The sequence below is a fragment of the Callorhinus ursinus genome, unplaced genomic scaffold (genome assembly GCF_003265705.2).
Source record: "Callorhinus ursinus isolate GAN/ISIS: 27379988/994484 unplaced genomic scaffold, GSC_fseal_2.0 scaffold20, whole genome shotgun sequence".
NCBI classification, from domain to species: Eukaryota; Metazoa; Chordata; class Mammalia; order Carnivora; family Otariidae; genus Callorhinus; species Callorhinus ursinus.
Window position 1 is genome coordinate 32160305 of NW_027397082.1, and position 23850 is coordinate 32184154.

General features: G+C 51.0%; 1 protein-coding gene across 10 annotated transcripts in view; it reads right to left on the bottom strand.

Annotated features, from left to right (window-relative positions):
• Positions 1 to 2795: 2795 nt before the first annotated feature.
• Positions 2796 to 23850, bottom strand: part of WDFY4 (WDFY family member 4) — a 291091-nt gene continuing 270036 nt past the window's right edge. For 9 of the 10 annotated variants that reach the window (XM_025880584.2, XM_025880579.2, XM_025880582.2 and 6 more), the window contains 9 exons: positions 22223 to 22435; positions 19569 to 19716; positions 18328 to 18512; positions 17180 to 17338; positions 12497 to 12676; positions 10386 to 10568; positions 8296 to 8380; positions 4309 to 4420; positions 2796 to 3261 (listed from right to left, as the gene is read on the bottom strand). In XM_025880584.2, the coding sequence (XP_025736369.1) occupies positions 3195 to 3261; positions 4309 to 4420; positions 8296 to 8380; positions 10386 to 10568; positions 12497 to 12676; positions 17180 to 17338; positions 18328 to 18512; positions 19569 to 19716; positions 22223 to 22435 (1332 nt within the window). In that variant the 3' untranslated portion in view covers positions 2796 to 3194. The remainder of the gene's footprint in view (positions 3262 to 4308; positions 4421 to 8295; positions 8381 to 10385; positions 10569 to 12496; positions 12677 to 17179; positions 17339 to 18327; positions 18513 to 19568; positions 19717 to 22222; positions 22436 to 23850) is intronic. The other variant, XM_025880581.2, reaches the window with a different exon arrangement.

The following is a 23850-nucleotide window of genomic DNA, read 5'->3' on the forward strand; positions in this document are numbered from 1 at the left end:
CTGACCCTGCTGGGGCCCGCAGCGGGGCCGGGTCAGCAGTGAGGGCTGGGATGGCGGGGGGTCCCTGGCCCCTCTTGATCTGTGTGCAGAGCGGCTTTCCTCCCCCAGCGCCAGAGAGCCCATCCCAGAGGCTTGCACCCGAGGCCCGGGGGGCACGTGGGGCTCTTGCTTTCCTAGCTCCGGGCCAGAGGCTGCTACCAGGCGCTCACCAGAGTCTCCCCGGACCCGGCCGCTGGAGCGCGTGAACAGGGAGCCTTTCTCCTCCACTCCTCCTCTGCCTCCTGCTCGGGTGCACTGTGCCCACAGCTCCCACTGGCTCCCACCAGCTCCCACGGACGCTCCACTGCTGCCTGGGCCGCCTTCCCCCACACTATCCCCAGACACGTCCTGGGCCTCGCCGGTCTCCTCCCGTCTCTTCTCACCTTCAGTCCCTTTCGCTTCCCCTCGCCAGCCCCCCACCCCCCGCCATGGGGGCGCTGCTGCCGGCCTACCGTCCCTCAGAGCTGTTCCTCGCCCCCAGGGCCACCAGCTTGGAAGGGCCTGCCACCACGGCTCATGCATTCATCTGGGCCGCCACGTCCATCAGCAACACGCGTGGAGCATCCTCTGTGAGCTGGGCCCTGGGGCATCCATCTCTGGGGTGGATGGACCATCTTTGCCCCCTCACTCCCGCTGGCCCTGCCCCACCGCCAGCCCGCACTGGCTGCAGCCAGCCCCTGCAGCTCCTGGAAACACAGCCTCTTTTCCTCCCAGCCTCTGCGTGACCCACCTTCTCTCTTTGCTGGCTTGCTCTTTCTGGCTCCGGCCTGGCCTGCCCTGCGCCTTCACCGGTGTGGTCTCCTCTTCCTGCAACATCCCGTTCTCCACCTGCACACGGCTAAGTCACGTCTGTCCTTCCAGGCTTTGCTCTAAGGCCACCTCCTTCAGCCAGGGTCCTGGGCGGAATTGTGTCCCGCCAAATTCGTGGGTTGAAGTCCCAATCCCTAGGACCTCAGAATGTGACAGTGTTTGGAGATAACATTTCTAAAGAGGTAATTAAGGTAAAATGTCATGAGGATGGACCTTAATCCAACATGACTGGTATCTTTCTTTATAAGAAGAGGATGTTAGGACACAGACAGACACAGAGGGTGATCCACGTGAGGACGCAGAGAGAGACAGCCACCTACAAGCCAGGGAGAAACGCCGTGGAAGAAACCAACCCTGCCGTCACCTTGCTCTTGAACTTCCAGGCTCCAGAACTGTGAAAAGTCTTTCCAGCCTGTGGCACTTTGTCCTGGCAGCCTGAGCAGACTATGACAGCCACAATATCGCCCAGGGCCTACCTTTGGGCACGGTGCATCTCTCTCTTTAGCGTTCCACCTCAAAGTCACGTTTGTTTGCATGGACATCTTAGCCCCAAGACTCCAACAGTAAGATCTGATGCCCTCCCCCACTTTTCCCAGGGATGTGAGGAAGCAAAAGGCAGTGTTCAGGATATGTTTGTCAAGTGAATGAGCCCAAGGCAGCCTTTGGGCCATCAGACCTTTCAGCCCCAGGAAAATGCAATGAATGGTGTTTGGAAACATGACAGCAGGCCCAGCCTTGATATTTATGACCCTGCTTCTTGGCCTTCCTGGGGAGTGGTGCTCTCTGCTCTTCAATTTATGGTCCTTCGGTGCAGCCCCAGACTGACAAGGGGATTGCAAATGGGCTCTTTGCTAATAGCACATGCAGACAGTGCCGGGGGTGGTGTGATCCTTGGCCCTGGGGTCAGACACAGGCCCTTCTCATCCAGGGAGGGGCGCAACGGACCTCAGAAGCACCTCCTCCTCCATCTTGCCCTTTGCAAAGCCCTCGAAATTTACAGATAGATCACTCTTTCCTATCCATCCCTCACTCACCGTCTTTGGCGTAGCTTCATGCCACCTCTATGTTCTTAAAATTTATCTATAAATCGACTCTCTGCCCCCAGAGGCCGGATGACCCAGGCCATAAAACACTCCATTTTCTTGCCATCCCCAGGTCTGAGCTACGTTGGGTAGGGACACTCATCAGGGTCTCTCCAGGGCTTGCAGAAATATGGAAGGGATTGTGTTCCCTGGAGAGGAAATCTCAGGTAGGGGAGTTGTTAAGGAGCTTCATTACCCTAAATCCCCATGCACCCACCTGGACTTGACTTCATTGAAGAGGCAGTGAATTTCCTCTCAAGGAGCTCTGAAAGGCTGGGGGTGGAGAGAAGACACTGGAATAGAGTGATGCCTTCAGTGCCCAATGACGGGACTGAGAGTGACCCATGCTCTGGAAGGCACTGGAATTCCTCAGAGGGGCTCCACTAACTACTTCACCTGCCATATTCTCCGTTGGAGGGCAGAAGTCACACAGCAGCCCAGATTCTTCCAGGATGAGCTCCAGCTCCAAGTCGGCATGTGGACTGGGGCCCTTGACCTTCGTGTAAGGATAGGCTCTGGGAAGAGCCTGCCAAGCCCAAGACTGTTGTGGGGTACAAAGACAGGGCAGGCATACCATGGTGGGGTGTCTCTCCCCCATCTCCCAGGCTGACGTGGGCAGCCTCACGGCCACGTCCTGTGGCTCAGCCACAGAAGTAGGCCTCCTGGGTGTGGCCCCTCACTCCCCATGAGCCCCTGTCCAGCAGGCAAGCCTGCAAGACAGCCAGGTTCCATGGAGGGAGACAGGAAGGCCGGAGAAACACTCTGAGAGTGGGCTGTGCGTCCCTGAGGGCTTCTTGCCTTTCTAGGTATGGGAGGCAAACAACTGAGTGGAAAAGAGTGGCGATTTTATACTCATGAGCCCTCTTGCATCTGGAAAATAGTTGTTTTAATAAAGTAAAGAAAATCCAATATTTCCCATTAGTTTCTAGTAAGCGACCCAATTTTTCCCCCCACGTAATCAGCCCTCTGAAAAGGTGAGTCCTGTGAGTTCGTGGGCAGCCTGTGAGCAAGTCACGGTTTCCAGATCGCCACTCCCAGGCTCCCCGGGTGCTCTCCTTTTTATAGAGTGCGTCCTTGGACAATCCAAGGCCAAAGTCCCATGGGCCGTGGAGTGGTTCAGGGTGTGCAGCTCTGATGGCCAGTGGCCCCTTCCTCGGGGGAGACTCTCCTGAGCCCCGGGCACTGGGTCAGTCCACATTTGCGGGGTGCTGCTGCAGCTCAGGACACGTGCTGCTCGGCCAGACTTCCACCGTCTCTTTCTTCCTACCCTTCTGCAGACCAGCAGAATATTCTCCCCTTCTCATCGCCGACCAGGAGTCTGGTCTGGTTTCTTGGGAAGAGAAGGAATAGACAGGAGCGTTAGAGCCAAGGGTCGGCCCTCAGGCAACTGTGACACAGGGGGTTCAGTCCAGGACCCTGTAGGGCCTGCACCTGGCCTCCACCTGAGGCAGGGGGAGGGGCTGGGAGAACTGGAGAATGTTCTGACCCGGGGGAGGAGGACTTTTGAACTAGGAGGGTTGCGGCCTCCTTCATGACTACGGAGAGACACTCCAAGATGTCCAGGCTCCAAGTGGCAGGGTGAAGCCCAGACTTTTCTCTCCAACATCTCCAGGTGTGCCTGATGTCCCCCCAGCCAAACAAATGGCAGGGTTTCCCTCAGAGAGGTAGGGCTCTGGACCCTCTGTCCCTTTGCCCATGGCCCACCCTAGCCTACCTCACTTCAGCCTGGCTTCTAGAACACTTTGTGGGTCCCACCACCACGGACCCTGAGCCACCCACTCCAGGGCAGTGAGGGAAGAAGGGAAGTAGCTCTCAAAGGTCCATAGCCTCCTGAGGCTACACTTCCTAGTGTGTGGAATGGATTAATGACAGTAAGTACCACTTACTGCCACAGGGTAGCTGTGAAGAATAAAATACTGTCTATCAAGGGTGGTGTCTGACACTTGGCTCTTCTACACTGGCTTAAGAGCTTTCAAAAGGCTTTTTTTTTTTTTTTTTTTTTTTGTGGTGTAGGATCATCACTACACCAAATGTTATAATCGGTAGCGAGCCTCAGGAAAAAAGTCTCTCTATAGCATGAAACTACAAAGCCATACGCTTTTACCTTTTAGATTTCTTCATGAATTCATGGATATTTGAGAGAGAGAGAGAGAGAGAGAGAGAGAGCAAGAACATGTGCGTGTTAAAAAAAAACGTCCTAGGGCCCTACATGGGCACCTTGTTTGCCTCTTGTGCGTGGTGGGCCCTTCCAGGTCCCTGCAGTAGTGAGGTCACCTTCCAGGGCCAGGCAGCCTGAGACTAGAGCTGCGGGGGGCCTTTCCCAGGGGCGGTCCTGGCGCCCCCTGCTGGAGGCCTGAAGAAGCCAGGCCTTGGTTACCTGGACACGGCCAGAGCTGTCACCGCAGGGCTGGTCTTGCTGGGCTTCCCAGTCAAAGCAAGGCTGACATCCAGCTCTCGACACAGGGCAAGATTCTTCTCCCACCTGTGACCTGTGGGGGTCGTGCAAGAGAATCGTTCGAAACCCCGAGTGGGCTCACACACATGCACGTGTACGTCCACACGCAGGGCCACAAACACATACACACGTATTTATATTTGTGGTCAGCAACTTGTTAAATTGAGGGGGAAAATATATTTAATCTTGGCCTGTGCTGTTGCAAAAAGGGCCGTCCCAATTTAATTTGCAGGCTGTGATAGTTACATGTGCTGACGTGCTGCGGTACCCATTGTGTACCAAATTGGATTTGTGTATTATTGCTTTCTAAATTGCATGCCTAGTTCAGCAAAATTGTTCATCAGTGTTTACTGGCTTTATGCTTAATAAGATGCCCCACAATACCTTGCTGCCAGGATGTAATGCAGCCCGTAATTGCCTAGTAAAAATAAATTACATAAAGTCGGCATTATCAACTTATCTAAATCCTCTCACGCCACAACCAATAATTAAATGCTGAGAACGTTTTTTCAAAAAATATAACTCAATGATTGTTACTTCGCTCATTTTAATGACTGCATTTGGGGACAGACAGTAATTCCTTCAGCATGTAAGGGTGAGATGGAGAGACAGCGGCAGGGTACGTTCCCACGAGGCCCCTCGGCAGCCGGGCGGGAAGCTGCCGCTGGCCCAGCTGGGCCCAGATGGCCTCTTCGGTGCCCTGGGAAATGCATGCGCATTTTGTGTTTGTGCAAAAGTCCAAACAACAAGCCTTCCCCGAGCACTTTTTATGTACCAGATTGAGTCCAAATCTATGGGGCGATTCCTAAAATGAATTGTGCTCAACAGGGTTGGTCCTTGCTTCAAATGACAAATAAATGAATTCCAGGCAGAAATTAGATTTCATCTCTACACAAATGCAGTATCCTTAATATCTTCAAAGATCTCCTCTCTTGCCCCTTACGACATCTGAGGGATGCAGCGATATACATGCCAACAGGACACGTGTGCAAATATCTATGTGTCGTGCCCAATACTGTCGCTGTCCAGCCAAACCGTTTCGAACAATATTTTGAGAGCAGCAAGACCTCCACTGGCTTGGGTTTGTAAGCCTGCACATGGACTTGCTAGCTCCATACTGTGGCCCAGCCTGGTTTCCATGAATGTGTCTGCGCCCTCATGTCATTTCACCTGAATCCTCCCTTGAACTGTGATTACAACCCTGGCACGTAATTCTTTTTGACAGTGGTGACCTCAGGCAGGTCAGGGCAAACGGCAGGGGAAGGATGTGGACCTGGGCCTGAGGGGGCTCTTGCCAGCCTGAAACTGTCTTTGAGCTCCCTAATGTCATCAGCCAGTATATGGGGGGCGGGGGTGAAGGCTCTTTCAAGCCTGTGAAATTATAAGGACGACCTGCATTTTGTTGAGTAGATTCTTGCCTATGTCCTATTATTTTTCTGTCATCACGTTAGGATGTACAGGAGCACCTCCATCTCACGGAGTGGGGGAACTGAGAGACAGAGAAGCTGTTGGGGACAGAGCCAGGTCTAGAGCCTTGTCTCCTGCTTTTTTTTTTAAGATTTTATTTATTTATTTGACAGAGAGAGACATAGTGAGAGAGGGAACACAAGCAGGGGGAGTGGGAGAGGGAGAAGCAGGCCTCCTGCCGAGCAGGGAGCCCGATGCGGGGCTCGATCCCAGGACTCTGGGATCATGACCTGAGCCGAAGGCAGACGCTTCACGACTGAGCCACCCAGGCACCCGTCTCCTGCTTTTTATCTCATTTTCCATTGCTCTGGACCCCATCCCCAATGAGCACAATCTCAGCACAACTGCTGATCCTGAGTAGAAACCCATGAATACACTGGCACTTCCAGAATCAGCAGAATGTCTCTGAGGTGCCCTTTGTTCATCTGTCTTTCCATCCACACAGCATTCTTGTGCAGACATCCATTTATCTACCTTTTCTTCATTGGACCACCATAGCTCCAGAAACGGGCAGTGGCACGCAAGCCTGAATCGGCATGCTCCCCGGCAGGGGTACCACAGACTTGTTCCTGGGCAGGCTAGAGAATAAGGAGCCTGTGCTAGCTCTCTTCCAAGACTGTGGCAGTCGGGGAGGAAGTCTGGCCCCTGCTCTCCAAAGAAGTGCTATCAGTTTCTTAGACTACACAAGCCCCACGCATTTTTCTTTTTACTCTGAGATGGGCTGATTCCCTGTAGTCCCAAAGGACCCTCGAGACACTAGGAATAATGAAGTGAATGTGGTTGTAGATCCTTGTGAGGTCACTGCTCTGGGTCAGCCCAGATTATTGACAAGTGTTTCCGGATGGCCCTATTTTGAAGGAAGGGATTCCCTGTGCAGAGCCTGGGACCTAGTAAGAGCTGATCAGATGTCAGTGTATGCTTCTGTGAAGAAAGAACCATAAATGGATGACTAAATGACTCAAGGAGGTGTGGAGTAGTTCCCTGGGCACTAACTAACTAATTCAATGGGCACTAACTGAAAATGTCTACTCTTTTCAGAAGGCAGCCCTCAGCACTCTGGAAAATGCTCTCCCATGAAAGATCAGGGGTCCTGGGATGCAGTGCAAACCAGAGAGACTCATGATGACAGGAGACTCCACACTTCATGGTAACATGTTTCCTGTTGTCATACACACCAGGAAAGATGTCTCAGTCCTGGGCCAAAATCTTCGATGAAGACAGAGCTGAGAAAGGTTTGCCACATTGGAGGAGGTGATGGCGGGGCCATTGGGAGAGCTGTGGTACACGAGCAGGAGGTGATGGCTTTGATGGTGACCTTTGTGTCTATGGTCAGGGGGTGGTGCTGTCGATGGTGATGCATGGCAGTACCTGTGGTCGAGGTTAGTGTGGCAATGTGAAGTGAGTCTGAGGCTGGTTGTGTCTGCTCTCATGGCAGAAGTGAAAACTGCAGTAGTCATATAACTTTGGGCAAGTTACGAAGCCTCTCTGTGCTTCAATTTCCTTATCCTTCACAAAATCTACCTCACACGGTTGCTGTGACAAATAAGAGAACGCATGGCACGTGTGCACCATGGAAGCCGCTCCTGGTCAGCCCTCTCCCTCCAAGTTCTGTAATGGTGGCCATGCCAGCTGTGCTACCAGTGGCCATGACAGCAGAAGAAAGAGATTTCCCTCCTTTAGTACCATCTGCCACAACCCAAAGAGGGCTTTGGAATAGTTGTCCTCTTACTTTGGTGCACACCACACTTACCTGGGAACCCGCCGGATATGGAAATCTAACAACCCCCAATCATTTGCTGGGGTTTAAGGTAAGAACGGACCCAAATCTACATTTTTAATAAGGCTTCTGGGCAATGCTGATGCAGAGGACCCCCAGACCCACTTTGAGGAGCTTGCCATGGGGTTGGGTGGGTTGAACCAGGATCCCCAGGGAAAGCTAGGGCACTATGGAACCACTTCCTCTCCCCAGGCATATGGCAAGGCCCCTCCCTGGCCCCTCCTTGCTCCTGTCTGTAGCCTGGCTGTCTAGGCAAGTAGGTATTTGGACCCAGGCCCTAGGCTGGGAAGTTTGTCACTGAAGAGTCATCCAGGCAGATGGAGAACATTAAACCGAGTTCTGCAAGGCATGTCCCCCCACCCCCACAATTCTGAAGCTCAGGAGGTGCTGACAACCACCATCAACACAGTTCACATGTCCAGGGAGCAGCCCAGAGCTCACTGGTCCCTGCATGATGGGGCCAGGATGCAACAGGACTTCTCCATGATGCTTCACATCTGCTGGAGCTTGCAATAAACTGTGCTCTGTCCGCCCAACTTGTCAACATCCAGAGAGACCCGATGGCTTCCCTGGGCTCTGTAAGCCTGAATGGCGCTACAGGAGGGGAAAGGAGAGGGAAGAATGAGCAAGGCAAGCGTGCCCCGCACCCTGAGCAGGGCAGGTACCTCTAGGGCCTGGAGGTGGGGCTGAGGTCTCCTCTGGTGCTGCCAGCCCAGGAACAGATGTCTTCATGTCCTCAGTCCTCCAAATCTGTCCAGAAAAGTGAAAAGGCCATGGCTAAGGAAATGATCCTGTCTGTAGGCTTGGGCCCATCCCATTCCCTCACGTCCAAGGGACTCTGAGGGAAGGTGTGGGAGCCTGGTCCCCTTTCACCTCCACTATTAGTGTATTCTCTGGGAAAGATTACTTGGGCTTCAGCCGAGCACAGTTGCAGCTTGGATGGGTTCACTCTGCACTCCTGTGACAGGGCATCTGCCATCAACCTCAGCTCTATGGGTGACACTCAGCAGCTGGCTTATTGTCATTTTACCTAGCTAATGCCCTCTCATCCTGCTGCCGCCATCCCTGGAGGCCTCCCTCCCCACGCAGCAGCTAGGCTTCCCCATCCTCTGTGTCTGGCTCTTGGACCCAAGCCCTCTTGTGAGCATCCTCAGGCTGACCACATATGGCTTCTTCTCACTTGCTGAGTCTGGAAGTTCCTTAGCCAAAGGACAAGGACCAGCCTCCCCTTAATGCTTCTGTGAGCTCCACACCAGGCCTAGCACAGCGCCGGGCCATCCCAGGAGCTCAATGATCTTCCTGGATGGATGAGTGCTGAGGGTATGAAAGACTCCCACTCATGACTTGGGGGCCTGTGAAAGAAATGCACCTGCTACTCAGACAGCCCAAGCTCCTCTGACTGACCCACAGCGTGGACCGCACCCCGCCAAGCCCAGGCCTCGCTGACCTCTTCATGTTCTGGCTAGCCCAGGACGCCCTGCTCTCTTCAGAGACCGTGTGCCCCTCAGAGCCCACAGATAAGGCTTCTTGAGGGGCCTTCCTCAGTCTTTTTTCTTGCTGTCATACAGCAAGCTTTCATACATATTTGTAGAATTCAATGGGCATTTTCTTGAATACCTTGTGGCACATTTGACATTTCCTTTCATAAACTGTGGAATTCAATTGACAGTTTCTTGAGTTAACCTCTGAATGATTCCTTATCTTTCCTGTCAGTCTCAGAAAAATTACCTTGTTCTTCTCCTTGTGCTAATCCTCACACCTCAGTGTTTCTGTTTCCTTCTCTTCCTGGTTTCTTGCTGAGGGAGGATTCTCTCCCTCGCCATGGCCTTCCTAAGAGGATCCATGGCACTCTTTGATGATCCTGGTCATAGCATGCATTGCATACATGTAGTTTTTCTCTTCTCTTCTAGGATATGAGCATCTTAAGGGCCTATTACCATTAAGTTCTGTGTCCCCTATGGCTTGTATGAAGAGTTTGGCACAGAGCCAGGGTTAGGTGTTTAGATAGATGAATAGATGAACAAATATGTGGGTGGACAGATGGGTTCATTGATAAATGGATGGGTATATGGAAGGAGAGATCATTGGATGGAAGGATAGAACAAAGGAATGAAGGGAGGCAGGGAGGGAAGAAGGAAAGGAGGAAGGAAGGAAGGAAGGAAGGAAGGAAGGAAGCAAGGAAGGAAGGAAGGAAAGAAGGAAGGAAGGAAGGAAGGAAGGCAGAGGGATAAATAGTTGGGCAGGTAGGTAGATGTATTACTGGATGGATGGATGGATAGATGGACATGTAGATGAATGAATGGATGGTAGATGGAAAAACGGATGGATGGAAGGATGCATGGATGGATGAATAGGTATAGAGATAAATAGCTGGATGGATTAGTGGGTGGATAGATGGGTGGATGGATGGATAGGCAAGTGTGTGAATGGATGGCCCAAATATTTCTTTTCAGCACTGGGCTATGTTCTTGTGCATTTGACCATTCGGCTTTCACACCTTGTGATAATAAGTGTTTATTTCATTACATGAGTATATGTGTATATGAAATTGTACATACATAATTTCATTTATTTATTTATTTACTTTATGCCTGGAGGGAGACTTGCCTTTGCCCTCATTTGCTGTGGAGATCTGGTCTGGCCTGCCACCTGGCTTGAAATGCAGCCTATAGATTTAGACTCTTGGAAGAAGTAAGCAGAACAGAGAAAAACACTTTCTTGTACCATGCCTTCATTTTGCCCAAGACACACCTACCCGAACCATGCCGTCTTGACTCCCAGTGATGATGACATGGTTTGTGTCCCATGCTGGCCCCTCCAACATGCAGCAGCAGGTTATGGCTCCTTCAGGGCCCCAGGCGGTGGCGATGCTGGCCAGGGGTTGTCCGTTGACATTCCATAGAGACAAGTGGGCTCCCGCACAGGAGACAATGGTGCCCTGCAGCAGCGAGAGCCGGCTTTACTCCATGCTGGGCTCACTGCCTGCCCATCTGCCACTTGCTCAGCCAGTTTGTACATGCAATCACCCTTAACCTGCTATCTTCTGAAGACTATCCAAGGTAATATTGGACCTTCTAAGACACCTACTTCTTCCCAGATGACTCATCGGTCTGCTGTGTTTTCACATACTGCAAATTCCTGGCTATCTTCCTATTGCAATCATGTGTTTGGATACTGCTTTCCCTGACACAAGCTGACTGGCTCACCCTTTGGACTCCTCCCACAGCCCTCTCCCTGACCATATACTGACTGGCATAGAAGACCCAGCTTGGAGACTGCCCCTGGCTCTGGACATGGGACTTATACCTGCCTGGCTGGCCCTGTACCCATTAAGAAAATCTGGATATCACCTGGTGGAGGGCAAGGACAGAGGTTTGAATGATTGTATATGGCTCATAAAATTGGACAATGTCCCTCTGAAGGGAATTTCTGAGGAAAAATGTCCCCATTGAATCTCCTGTAATGGTTATGTCCAGAGTTTTCTTCTCAAGTCCTTGTCTATGTTATAGCCAATGGTGTAGTGGTCACTGTCACTGAGGTCTCATAAAACCAGCTGGAGCCATGCTTTTGAGCCTTGCCCTAACCACAAAAGGGATGTAGGCAACTCAGTGCCCCTCCATAGCCCCCTGGACTTGGCTCTGTCATGTCTTTTCCTGAATTGTTTGGTATAGAGTCTGCTTGAGGCCAAGGACCATGTTGATATATCTCTGCCCAGTACCTAGCACTGGGCCCAGCAGGCACTCAATTGGTGAACTCGGTTGGTTTCAGGACAAGTTGCAGTCAACAAGTTGTTGTCCTGTTGTAAGTCTTCTCTGAGGACTGAGGACATTATTCTTTATGGGTTTTATGCTCTCTCAGATCAGGGCTTTTTTCTTTCCTAATGCCTCCCCCAATTCATCTGTTCACCCACCATCCATCCATCTATCCATCTATCCATCCATTCTCTATCTGCCCATTTACCTATCCACCCACTCATTCTTCCAAATATCCATCCACCCACATACCTATTCATCCATCCATCCATCCATCTATCCACCTATCTGCCTGCCATCCATCTGCCTATTCATCCTTCAATCTCCCCATCCATTCATCTACCCATCTATCCATCTATCATCCATCCATCCGTCCATCCATCCATCCACCCTCTATCTGCCCATGTAACATTCCTCCTGGATTCAGGCCTACCTGGAGACCACTTTTGACTAAAGTTGGTACCAGGAGTCTTCTTGAGCATCTCCCCCTCCTTCTCTTATCCCCTTGCCCAGTCTATCCATGTGCTGGACTCCTGGGGCTTTCGTGAGCAGATGCAGAGGTTTTGAATCCTCAGGGAACCCCGTGCCCTATGATGGAGATTCCAGCCTGGGAGAAACTCCATATTGAGATTTAGATATATATTTCTCTAACTCTTTCTCTTCTGTCTCTGTCTCTCTCTCTCTCACACACACACATGTTCCTGACAGGCTCATCTATGGCAGCCAGCACCGAGGGACAAGCAGAAGCACTTCCTGCCATGGAGACCAGAAGCACCTGCTGAGTTAACACTGATTTGCAGTCAGTGAGCTGAATTAGTCAGTCAAGCCCAGCAGATCTCTTACCAAAGCCAACTTCATGCTTGTGCCAGAACAGACACTTCCCACCACCCCCACCACCCTGAGGGAGAGAAATAAAAAAGGAAAAAATAATATCTAGACCCAGATGCTGCCCATGTTGATGGCTCCACTCTGTCTGGGTAAAGAATACTCCACACAATCGGGAGCCTCTTCACATTCTTGGGTGGTCAGCCTCTCTTTGCCCCTGGGTTTTCTCTTGGGGCACTGCACCATGCTGCCAGGCAGGCTCCCAGACATTGAGAAGGCAGGGCCTTACTGAGACGTCACTGATGGCGAGAGCAGAGATGCCTTCTCGGTGGGTAGGCAGGCGGGCCACGTGGGTGAGCTGGTCCAGGTCCCACAGGATGCAGGTGCAGTCTCGGGAGCCACTCACCAGGAGGCTGAAGGGGGCCGATGCTGCCAGGCACGTGACAGCCTGAGTGTGTCCGTACAAGGCCTGGAGACAAGAGGCAGAGCCACAGCTTCTGAGAGGGACTCTGAATCCAGCTACTTGGGGAGATATCTTGTCCTCCTTTTCTGGGTCCGAGAGGAGGAAACAGAGATTTGGGGTGATTCTGTGATTCCAAAGTCTGGGTGTGTGTGTGTGTGTGTGTGTGTGCGTGTGCGTGTGCGCGTGTGCGCGCGCGCATGCGCATGCGCACATGCGTGTCCATGCTGGCCTCTCAGCTCAGTTCCATCCATTCCTGGGAGTTGGGGCCCAGCCAGGGTGAATCTGCAGTCCTTTTATCATAACTGAAACAGAGGCCAGTAGCGCCCTCTTGCTGTGTGCTCAACTGCACTTGTCTTCCCTCTAGTCATAGGCAAGGACACTGATTTGCAAAGTGTGGCGTTCCAACCAGGTGCATAAGCATCATCGGGGAATGTGTTAGAAATACGAATTCTTGGGCCCTATCCAAGACCTACTGAATCAGAAACCCTGGGGTTGGGGCTCCAAAACATGGGTTTTCACAAGTCCTCCAGGAAATGTTTGTGCATGCTCAAGTTTGAGCATTACACCAAGGGAGCCTTGGAAACAAATATGCCTCTGCCCACTAAAACGGGAAGAAGGCAGGTCAGTCAGGTCATAGTGAAAAAAAATATGACTTTTCATGTGTGATGGGTCTGGGTTCATAGCCTGTCTGGCCACGTGGCAGCAGGTGACTCAGGGCCCTGGTCTTGGCCCTCCGGTTGGCCTGCGCCAGGTCTGGCCTGGTTCATAGATGCCCACGTATCCAGATAGGGCCAGAGCCCTTGCTCCCCAGGACGTGTGCCAGAGGGGCTGGGGTGACCTGACACCCCTGGGCCCACTGCTGCTGCCAACAGTGTGATTTCCATCACAACTGTCCCAGAAGCTTCCAGGTAAGCCGGATCTGAGAACTCCTGTGTGCGCCCCTGCTGGTGTCCTTTGGAATCCACCAGAGAAGTGTGGAGGTGGCATTCTGAAACATGATTACGCTGGCTTACCTAGTGGTAAACCTTCACCCTCAGGACAGATGACTGCTCACTCATTTGAGTCAATGAGGCTGAGCATCATTTTTCAAAGCTGTCGCTTTGCCTGGTCACCGCAATTAAAAGTTCTGCCAGGGATTCCTGTTTGTTTCTAATAGGTCTTAATGTGGCACCAACCAGATGGTGCTGGCAAGGCTCTGGACGTGACCCACAGAAGATGGTTTGGGTCATCTTAGGAGACTGGAAACTATCTAAGTGAAGAGAAAAGCAGAGGCTTTGACCGGAGCGCTGATGACTAAGTTCTGACCTCAGGGGACACGTTGACTCTAAAGCGTGTAAGCCGGGGGACCCTGCAGTCAGGGCTGGGCATTCAGAAGGAGCTCTGAGCCCAAGTGCCTACGTGTGTGCTGTCCATTAATGGCATCAAGTCTGCTGCTTTCTGAGAGGAGGCCCTGGAGAGTGAGGGGGACCAGCCGGCATGTAGGTAGTGCCCATCCACCGTGAGGCACTCAGCCACCCCCTTCGGGAAAGGCTGGTGAAATCACCAAAAGAGGACGGCAGATTTAAATGTGTTCTCTATTGGCTCTTTTGTTTTCTCAGAATACGGTAGTCCCCCTTATCCATGGGGCATGTGCTCCAAGACCCTCAGCAGATGCCTGACACTGTGGATAGTACCAAACCCTATGTCTACTGTGTTTTTTTTTTCTATACATACATACCTATGAAAAAAATTAACTTATGAATTAGGCACAGTAACAGATTAATAGCAATAACTAATAATAAAGAAGAGTTACAACAACATACTGTAATAAAAGTTATACGAATGTGACCTCTCTCTCTCTCTCGAAATATCTTATTGGACACTGTACTCACCCTTCCTGTGATGTGATGATGTGAGTTGATGAGATGACATGAAGGGTACGACACAGGCACCGTGACACAGTGTTACACCAGTACTGACCTTCTGACAATGAGTCAGAAGGAGGAGCATCTGCTTGCAGGTCGGGGTTGACCGCAGGTAATTGCGACCATGGGAAGTGAAACCATAATAAAGGGGGGGAGGGGACTACTACAGTACCTGTCTATATGGCCAATTAAAATAACTTCACGATGTCATCATACCTAACTAAAGTAGCAAAAAATAAATAAAATAAAAACCTCTGGAAATAATTGCTCATGCTGGACACCTGTTTTGAGATGGGCACTCTGAGCCGTCGGTGACACGGTAAAACTATGGAGCCTCGATAGATAAAGCATCACGTCCCTGCTTGGTAATTCTACTTCTTGAAATTTATTTTAAAGAAACAATTAATCAGAAGCAAACAGCAATCTATATAAGTTGTTTTCTGCAGCACTATTTAAAACAGTTAAAATTTGCAAGTAATGTAATTGTTTAGTTTTAGAAGAAATGGTTTATTAAACTGTGGTGCACTGACATAATAAAACAATTGAAATGTAATTTTATGGAAATGGAATAATATGGAACAATTGAAATGTAAATTATAGAGACTGTGGAAAAGCAGAAACAATTTGATAGGCTGGGCGAAAATAGAATAAACATATCTACACAATGATCAGAATGGTATTAAATAGGTATATCTGGGGATGGCAGTATGCAACAAAACTTTTATAGGGATTAGAGAGAATTGTTCAACTTTGAAGTGAATTTGACATTTGTCTTTAATGTTGTAATATCTTTAAAAAATAAAACCCTCAAAAAACTGTTTATGAAACTACTTAATGATGATTTTGTCAACAAGCGGGGGACAGATCCCCTCACTGAGCAGCTGGTGGTCTGGGGGAGCCCCAAGGCCATGTCAGCCACCATAGGTAAATGAGAAAGTATTCTATTTTGCCTAAGAAATAAGAGCATGTGGGATGGGATTCCCCATCCCTTTTCCTCTTGATTTATAACCAGGAGAGGATGATGAATGGCATTTTTATGCTGTCAATACCGGGGCTTTTACAGTTCATCTTTATTTCTGAAAGGGACCTCAGAGCAGCCGGAGGAGGCTGCTTCCCCGACTTCCCAAGGCCAGCTCTGCAGTCAAGCTGGATCTCCGGCTATCCCCAGAGTGGTGCCTGGGAGAGGGGAAGGCTCCACAGAGTAATGCACTGTCTCTTCACTTAAGTCTGGAATTAGGACCCAGCCTCCTGACTGCAGTTCATAGAAAGGAGCAGGGAAACCCAGAACGATGTGAAAATGTGAAAAGGCAGGGTGCTCCGAGGCTGGCTTTGGAGGACCGCCTTGGAGAGTGGTGAAGGCAGCCTGCGCTTGGCCCACACTGCTGTCCCGGCCCAGCAGGTGCCACTGCTCCACAGGATTCATCAGCCCCCTCAGCACTGACTTCCTTCACCTCATGTTCATGAGAGTCCACCGCGCACTGCCCATGCGCTGGGGGGTGGCTTGAAAAGCATCTAGAGAGGGCGCCTGGGTGGCTCAGATGGTTGGGCGTCTGCCTTCGGCTCAGGTCATGATCCCAGGGTCCTGGGATCGAGTCCCGCATCGGGGTCCCTGCTCCATGGGAGCCTGCTTCTCCCTCTGCCTCTCTCTCTCTCTCCCTCTGTCTCTCATGAATAAATAAATAAAATCTTTAAAAAAAAAAAAAAAAAAGAAAAGCATCTAGAGAAACCCAGGATCAGTTCCGGTGAAACATGTTCAGTTTAGGAAATCTGGCCCATGGTGAGTTTTGTATGATTCGTTTGGGTTTTTGTTATCTTGGGTCTCTATGGCTAACTATAAAGCAGATATAAACACAAGTTGCACTTCAAGTTGAGGAGACCTAGTGGTACTCTCAGGCAAGTTCAAGGGTGCAAAGGCAGGAAGCGTGGGCTTAGAGTTAGATCGACGTAGATTAAAATGCAAACTCGCTCTTTCTGAGCTTCGGGTCTCTCCTGTGGAAGTGGGAATGACTGTGCCTGCTTTACAAGAGTAAACGAATGCACGCGTCGTAGTAAACGGTAAGGACACTGTACTTGTTCTCAGAGCAGCGGTGGGTCCTGAGGCAGGACCAGAATGAGACCATTGCCCCCTGCTTTTGCTCTAGTCCTGCATAACCACTTCTGTTCTGAAACAGCCTTTCCATTTCTGCCTCTAGCACCCGTCACTTAACTTCCTTGAACCTACTTTTTTTTCAGCAGTAAAGTTAGGATGATAATAGTACCTATTTGACAGGGCTGTTGAGAAGGCAAAATGTTCAGCATAAAATGTCCCTGGCACATGGTCAAAAACATGCTCTAGCGCAAGGAAACTGGTTTCATTGGCTCTGCGGCGCAAGCAGTGTCTCTCATGGAGGTGTGGGTCTCCATGGAGGCACCTGCCGTGCGGGCTTGTCAAATCCACTGTGGCCATGAAACCGTGGCCCTCTCATGGCACAGAGCCCTGTGCTGCCCCCAGTGCCTCACTGTGTTCTCTGCTCCTGAGGGAGGCAGGGCTTTCGGTGCTCAGGGAGTTGGGCCACACTAGGGTGCCACACCCGCCCCAGGCACCATCCCCACAGAGGCACCATACCTGCTTGAGGTGCAGGCTTCTTGGGCGGCCTTTGGCTATGCTGAGCTCCCACACACACACCACAGCGCTGGTCCCAGAGGTGATGATCGTTGTGGGGGCTGGGCACACAGTACACAGACAGCGGCCCCAGGCAGCCAGGTTCTCGAAAGTCATTAGGATCTAGAGGAGACAAGCGGGATGAGCCCTGGTGCCCCGGCCAGCACAGGGCTGGGAGCCAGGACAGGGTGACACAGGGACAAAGGCAGGTCTGGATAGTGCTGGCTTGCCTGTGGGCCATGGGAACGGGGGGACATGTCACTTGTTTGGGAGGCTGGCTCTGGTGACAAAATCCAGACAGTCCAAGCCTGTGCCCAGGGAGCTCATACTCTAGGGATTGGGGAGAGACAAGCAAGCAGTAAGTCATGGGGACATTGTGAAAATCCCATGATTTGGGATTTTCATGGGAAGCACAGTGAGCCTCAGGGAGGCCAACAACAGCCTGAGGAGGTCAGAGACAGGTTTCAGGAGGGGCTGATATCTGGGACTAGTTTCAGGCTGCCTCATGAAGTGGTAGGGAAGGCTGGGGATGGAGAGACAGAGCTTGGTGGGCAGGGAGTTCATGCCATGTGATCAGTGGGTGGGAATTAGGGTGGGAGGGGAGGCGGGCTAGGCAAGGAACCTGGGAAGCTGCCAGGGCCCCAGCAAGAAGTGAGGTCACTGGATGGCCTGAGTCAAGGATGGAGGAAGACTAACCAGATGGTTGGCTTCTGGTACCGGCTGAATGCTCAGTGACTGTCCTCTGACTCCAAGCCATGACCAGGGCCAGAGGAACCCTGACTTCCCACCCAGGCTGAGTGAGAGTCTGAGTGGCCTCCATGTAGCCGAGTGGCAGAGAATGTTCTGAGGTGATGGCGTGCACTGAGAACTTGCAAGCTCCACTCCTTGGAACACAGGTTGGAGGCTTGGCCCACGAGGGCCCTGAGCGCAGCCGTACAAACCTCTCCCTCACAGGCAGGGGGCACGGCCACATGGACGCAGTGGGGTGTGGGCAGCTGTGCCTGCTTTGGGCCGGCCCATCCCCTGACTGCCTCTGCCCCAACAGACAGAGGCCGAGGGCCCTGCGCCTGCCCTGCATCCTGAGCCCGCCCCTGCGCCCCACACCCACCCACCTTGTCGGAGCCATAGTTCCCCAGGCAGCAGCTGAAGTCATCAAAGCCCCAGCTGAAGGTCCTGTTCCAGAGAGGAGGCAGCAGCACCTTGTTCTTTTCCACGGCCAGGATGCTCTTCTCAGTAGGGACGATGTGGCCAATGGCTCCTTTGGGCGATTCGGAGCCTAGAGAGAAAAGGTACATATCTACCCCGCAGTTAGTATGGTGGAGCTTACACGCCAAAGGACAGCACCCCCTATCACTGGGCCCAGACAGGAGCCATGGCAGGTGACCCAGACTTGGCAAATCACCACCCGTGGCAGGAGCCGCTTGCTCGCCAAGGCACCACACCCGAGGGCCTTACTCCAGGGGCCGTGTCAGACCCTGGTCCCGAGCTGGGCCCTCCCCTGCCTTTGCACATACATGAAGCTCGCATGTGGCCACGCAGGTCTTCGTGTCTCTGAGGGCTGAGGCTGTCCGGGCAGATGACACAAAGCCACAGGAGCCTTGTGGGGGCTCTGCCCTTCCTGCCCCTCCCAGGCACCTTATCGAGCAGGGTGGGGTGTGCCAAAGACACCGTTCTTGAATTTGAAGGGAAAAAAAGGACACATCACAAAACCCCAACAAACCCAACCTTATAGTCCTTATACAACTCCAGAATGTTGCCCCATGCAGTGGGATTTCCCCAAAGCTGTGCAGCCCGCAGGTGGCAGACATCAGACTTTACACACACCGTGTCTCCAGGAAGCAGCCGGGCTGGAACTCCCACTGGGCTCTCTGCCCAGGATAGATGCTCTTGGCTTAAGGCCCGAAGGCCCACCTGGGTGCTCGGGAGCAACAGTGACTGTGGGTACCACTGAGGGGAGGCTGTACTTCCCTCAGGAAATCTGGGACTTCCTCACTTGGCTTTGGAGTGGGGAGGGGTGTGTGTGTGTAGGAAAGAGAGAGAAAGAAAGAGAAAGAGAGGAGTGTGTGTGTGTGTGCGCGCGCACGTGCGTGTGTGTGCGCTCACATATATGAAAGAAAGAGAGGAATGTGTGTCTTAGACAGACAGGTCAGTCTGTCAGGATCTAACAGAGGTGGTTCTGGACATTTCCAGAGCAGAGGCCTCCCCAGATTCCTTCTGTAACTAGAGACACAGCCATCTAAAGCCAGACCCCAAGACCCTGAAGGGTCTGTACCCCTGAACCTCCAAAGGAGCAACAGTCGCTGAAGGGACAACTCTGGGACAGGGCGCCAAACAAAGCAGACCAGGCAGTCACCTTTGACTGTGACCTGGGAGGGCCTCAGTGCATGCAGGTTGTAGAAGAAGGGCTGTGGGTGGCTGGGCAGGCTCCCAGGCAGGACAGCATCCTTTCCAGGTGAAGGCTTGCCCACGGAGGTCCTGGCTGGGTGGGGTTTTGTAAAGAGCTGGAGAGACAGGGGACAGACAAAGACCACACAAGTCATTAGGGATGGATGGCCCAAGGCGGCGGTGTCCCCACGCAAGTCACAGCGGCACCTCTGCTCTGAGTGCTGCCTGGGCTGGGCTTGCTCCTGACTGAGATGAGCATAAAGAGAACTGTCTGGTTCAACCCTCAGATATTGCAGATGAGGGGCTTGGGGCTCAGAGAGGGGCAGCTACTTTCTCCAGCTCATGGTGCAGGACTAGCAGAAATAGCCCTCCTGGCTGCCAAACTGTCATCTTTTCCACACTGCCTGGGACAGGATGACCTCATCGAGGAGCCCTGGTCCCTGGGGCGTATCATGGAGTCAGAATGACCCTCTTTCCTCTCTAGATCACATGTTTCTCTTCATTTGCTTGAGCTCTTTCTCATATATTTTTTTTCCTTTCCCTTGCAAACTCTCTGCAGGCACATCCATCTGGGCATCAACACAGAATTCTTTAATAGCATCCCTTCAAACATTCCAAAGAGCACAGGCAAACCCCATTAGTGGCCTTTTTTATTTTCATTTTTCTTAGATCTCTGCTGTCAAATCGTCCCTAATGCCAAGCTTTTTGCATAACCAGGCAAAACATGAAGTGCAAGGCCATGCTGCTGGCAGAATCTTGCTGCTGCCACAGAGGGCAGCTGAGGCCAGCTCTCCACCCTCCCCTCCCCAACGAGGCTGTTTTTTCCAGCCATCGGGCCCATGCTCCTCAATGGAAACATCCACCGGGTGCCACAATGGAGGGGTGAGAGCTGGCCCCAGCTGGCCCCAGGGGCAGAGGCGAGGCTCAGCAGGCAGCCAGGGGGTGGGTGGGTGGGGTTCTCACAGCGGTCTAGGCTCAGTGACAGCCCTTGATTACTGGTCTACCTAGTAAAGCTGGGTGGGTGATCAATACAAACAGAAATCAGAACAGTGATTTTTTTAAATGAGCATTAAACAAAGAATGTCCCTCCTTTGCACAGCAGAATGACTAAAGCACCACAGGCTAGAGGCCTGTCACAGCCTCGGCACGCACAGCCCCCTGATGGCAAGTGCATGGTCCTGAAGTATTTTAATTCTGCCTCTAGTTGGGACCCCTGGAAGAATTCTAATTCTGATGATTACTTAGAAATATTTTTGTAAAAGCTAATATGCTACACCACTAAATAAAATCAGAATCTAAAATTGTGTGCACTCTGTGAGCATAGTGATGTGAAAATATTTTTTGCTTGTGGACAAGGGCGGTGAGTATATCACCCAGGACACAATCGGATGGGGGTAGCTAATATTTTGATTTAATTGCTTTATCTGGATTATTTCATTTCTCAAAGAAATGAAACCATTCGCTACCTGAGCCTCTTTCCTGAAATTCTCTCTTTCCTAAGAAGCATTTCCTGGCCAAACCCACATTTTGGATACATTGTCCATTCTCCAACTCACCCTTAGGCACTTCTCACATTGCCCTCCCCTGGGAGCCGAGCAAACCTGGAGCATGTCACGTAAGACCAGGTAGAAAAGATGTTACTAGATTTGCACTGTGAGATGAGCCCATTCAAGCCTCATGGTTACGTGTGGGTAAGGCTGCTGCCCAAGATGGCCCCAGAATTGGCTGGGCTTATGCACTCTTTTCCCAGCATGGCTCCTGACTTCCCAGGCTGAGACCCCAGCCCATGGGGCTATGCTAGTAGCCCAGATGGTTGTCCTTAGGAATAAAGCCTCTCCACGCTGAACTGAAGTTTGAGGGTCAACAAGGCTGGGATCAGTTAAATAAGCGCTCCTCTTGCCCACCATTCACCAGGATGTCACCATAAACATATAGCCTCATATCACTACATGACAATCCTGATGCAGGATGGAGCCAGTGAAGCAAAAGGCCCATGTGAGACCCCAGCAACTTCCCCAGGAGCCCAGCGGGCAGAACTTAGATACTCTCCCACTGCTGGTGAATGGCATAGGCTTTGGGACCAGCCAGATGGGGCTAGAGCTCTACCTCTGGCATCTGCAAAAGTGCAATTGTGGGCAAGTTACGTATTCAGCCTCTCTGGGCCTCAGCTTCCTGATCTGTAAAAGAATAATCCCTATACCCAGAGCTTATGAGGGGATTCAATGAGGGAATCATAATAGTAACTAACATTTGCAGAGTGCCCATCATATTTCAGGCACTTTCGAGCACTTAATGTCTCCATTTGTTGGCTCTTCACAGCAACGCTGAAATATAGACACACATATAGACAATTAAATCCTATGGATTTGCTGTAGTGTCTGTCACATATATCAGAGGGGAATGTAGTCCTCATCATTATCATTAACGATGTCATCATCTTCCTCAACATCAGATGGTAACAGAGGGGTAAGCCCTGATGTTGAGGGATGATGTAGGAAGACCATTTCCCCTCCCCAGTCCTCTCTTGTTCCTATCCGGGAGAAAATGTCCTCACTCTCACTCCCAAGCTCACAGTGCACACACTCTTTTGAGAAAGCAAGACCAAGAACATTGATGCTGTACCTGTTTGGGCACCTGTCCAAAGTTGCTGACAAACCCCAGGATGGTGCTCCTGATCAAGGGGTCGCCGATGCTGCTGAGGTCCATTTTATCACCGTAGAAGTAGGGGTGGAAGGTGTTAACAGCTTCCACCGCAGCTGACCCCTGCTGCTTGTACCCAAAAATGAGGTCTATCCAGTGGTGGAGGTTGGCACTGACAAAGTCACTTTCCAGAGCCTGGAACCAAAACCCAAAGAGCATGAAAAATGAAGGCCTCTCTTGGACTTGTGAGCCTTCTGCACAGATCACGAGGGGGCACATGCCTCAGGATGCTGGCTCTGCACAGGAAAGATGTGACATCTCACTGAGCTTGATGAGCACTAACTGGGCAGACATGTGGGCCATCCAATGACCATCCAATTCCCACCTCCAGCTAGTGGGAAGAGATCTGAGTGCCCCCATAGCCCTGGCTCATTCACTTCTCGCTATAACCGTGAGGTTCAGAATGTCTATGTCTTGCAGTGATATCTAAACGGAAGGCTGAAAATCAAGTCTTGGGGTCCTGTTGAGATTGATATAAGAAAAAAGGAGAGCTGATTCTGACCGGAGATGTCAGGAGGCTGAGACTAAGCGTAGCAGTTAGGAGAACACGCTCTGGAGCAGGCTGGACCCCAGCCCTGCCATGGACATTTCTTAACATCTCTGTTCCTCAGTGCCTTCGTCTTCTTCATCTATGAAGTGGGGACAGTAATTGTACCTTCTTTGTGGAATTATGTGAGGTTTGGTTTGTGTCCATGCCTGTGCACAGTGAGCTCCATGTAACGCCAGCTACAATGATTACACTGAGCATCTACTAGGTGCCAGGCACTGGCTTATAGTTTGATGTGTATCGTCTCTTCCCATCCTTACCATTTCTGTTTCCTTATTATCACTCACCTCCTTTATTTCTTCATGTGGACTTGAGTCACTGTCCTTTATTTTAGCATGGAGAACTCCCTTTAGTGTTTTTTACAGGGCAGGTCTGCTAATGATAAATTGTTTTAGTTTTATATGTCCGGGAATATCTTAATTTCTTCTTTATTGAAGAATAGTTTTGCTGGCTATAAAATTCTTGGCTTATAGTCTTTCAGCACTTTGAATATTTCATACCACTGCCTTCTTACCTCTATGGTTTCTTGTTTTTAAAGAAGGTTATTTATTTGAGAGAGAGAGAGAGCATGAGCAGGAGAGCACAGGGTGGGGGTGGAGGGACAGAGGGAGAGGGAGAAGCAGACTCCCCACTGAGGAGGGAGCCTGGCACAAGGCTCGATCCCAGGACCCTGAGATCATGACCTGAGCCAAAGGCAGATGCCCAACCAACTGAGCCACCCAGGTACCCCACCTCTATGGTTTCTAATGAAATATTAACTATTAATCTTATTGAAGATAGTTTGTAAGTGATGAGTTGCTTTTGTTGCTTTCAAGATTCTTCCTTTGACTTTCCTTTTTGACAAATTATGATGTGTCTAAGTATAGATCTCTTTGAGTTTCTCCTACTTGGAATTTACTGAGTAACTTGGATGTATAAATTAATGCTTGGCATCAAAATTGGGATGTTTTTGAACATTATTTCTTCAAATATTCTTTCTGCCCCATTCTCTCCTATCTTTCTG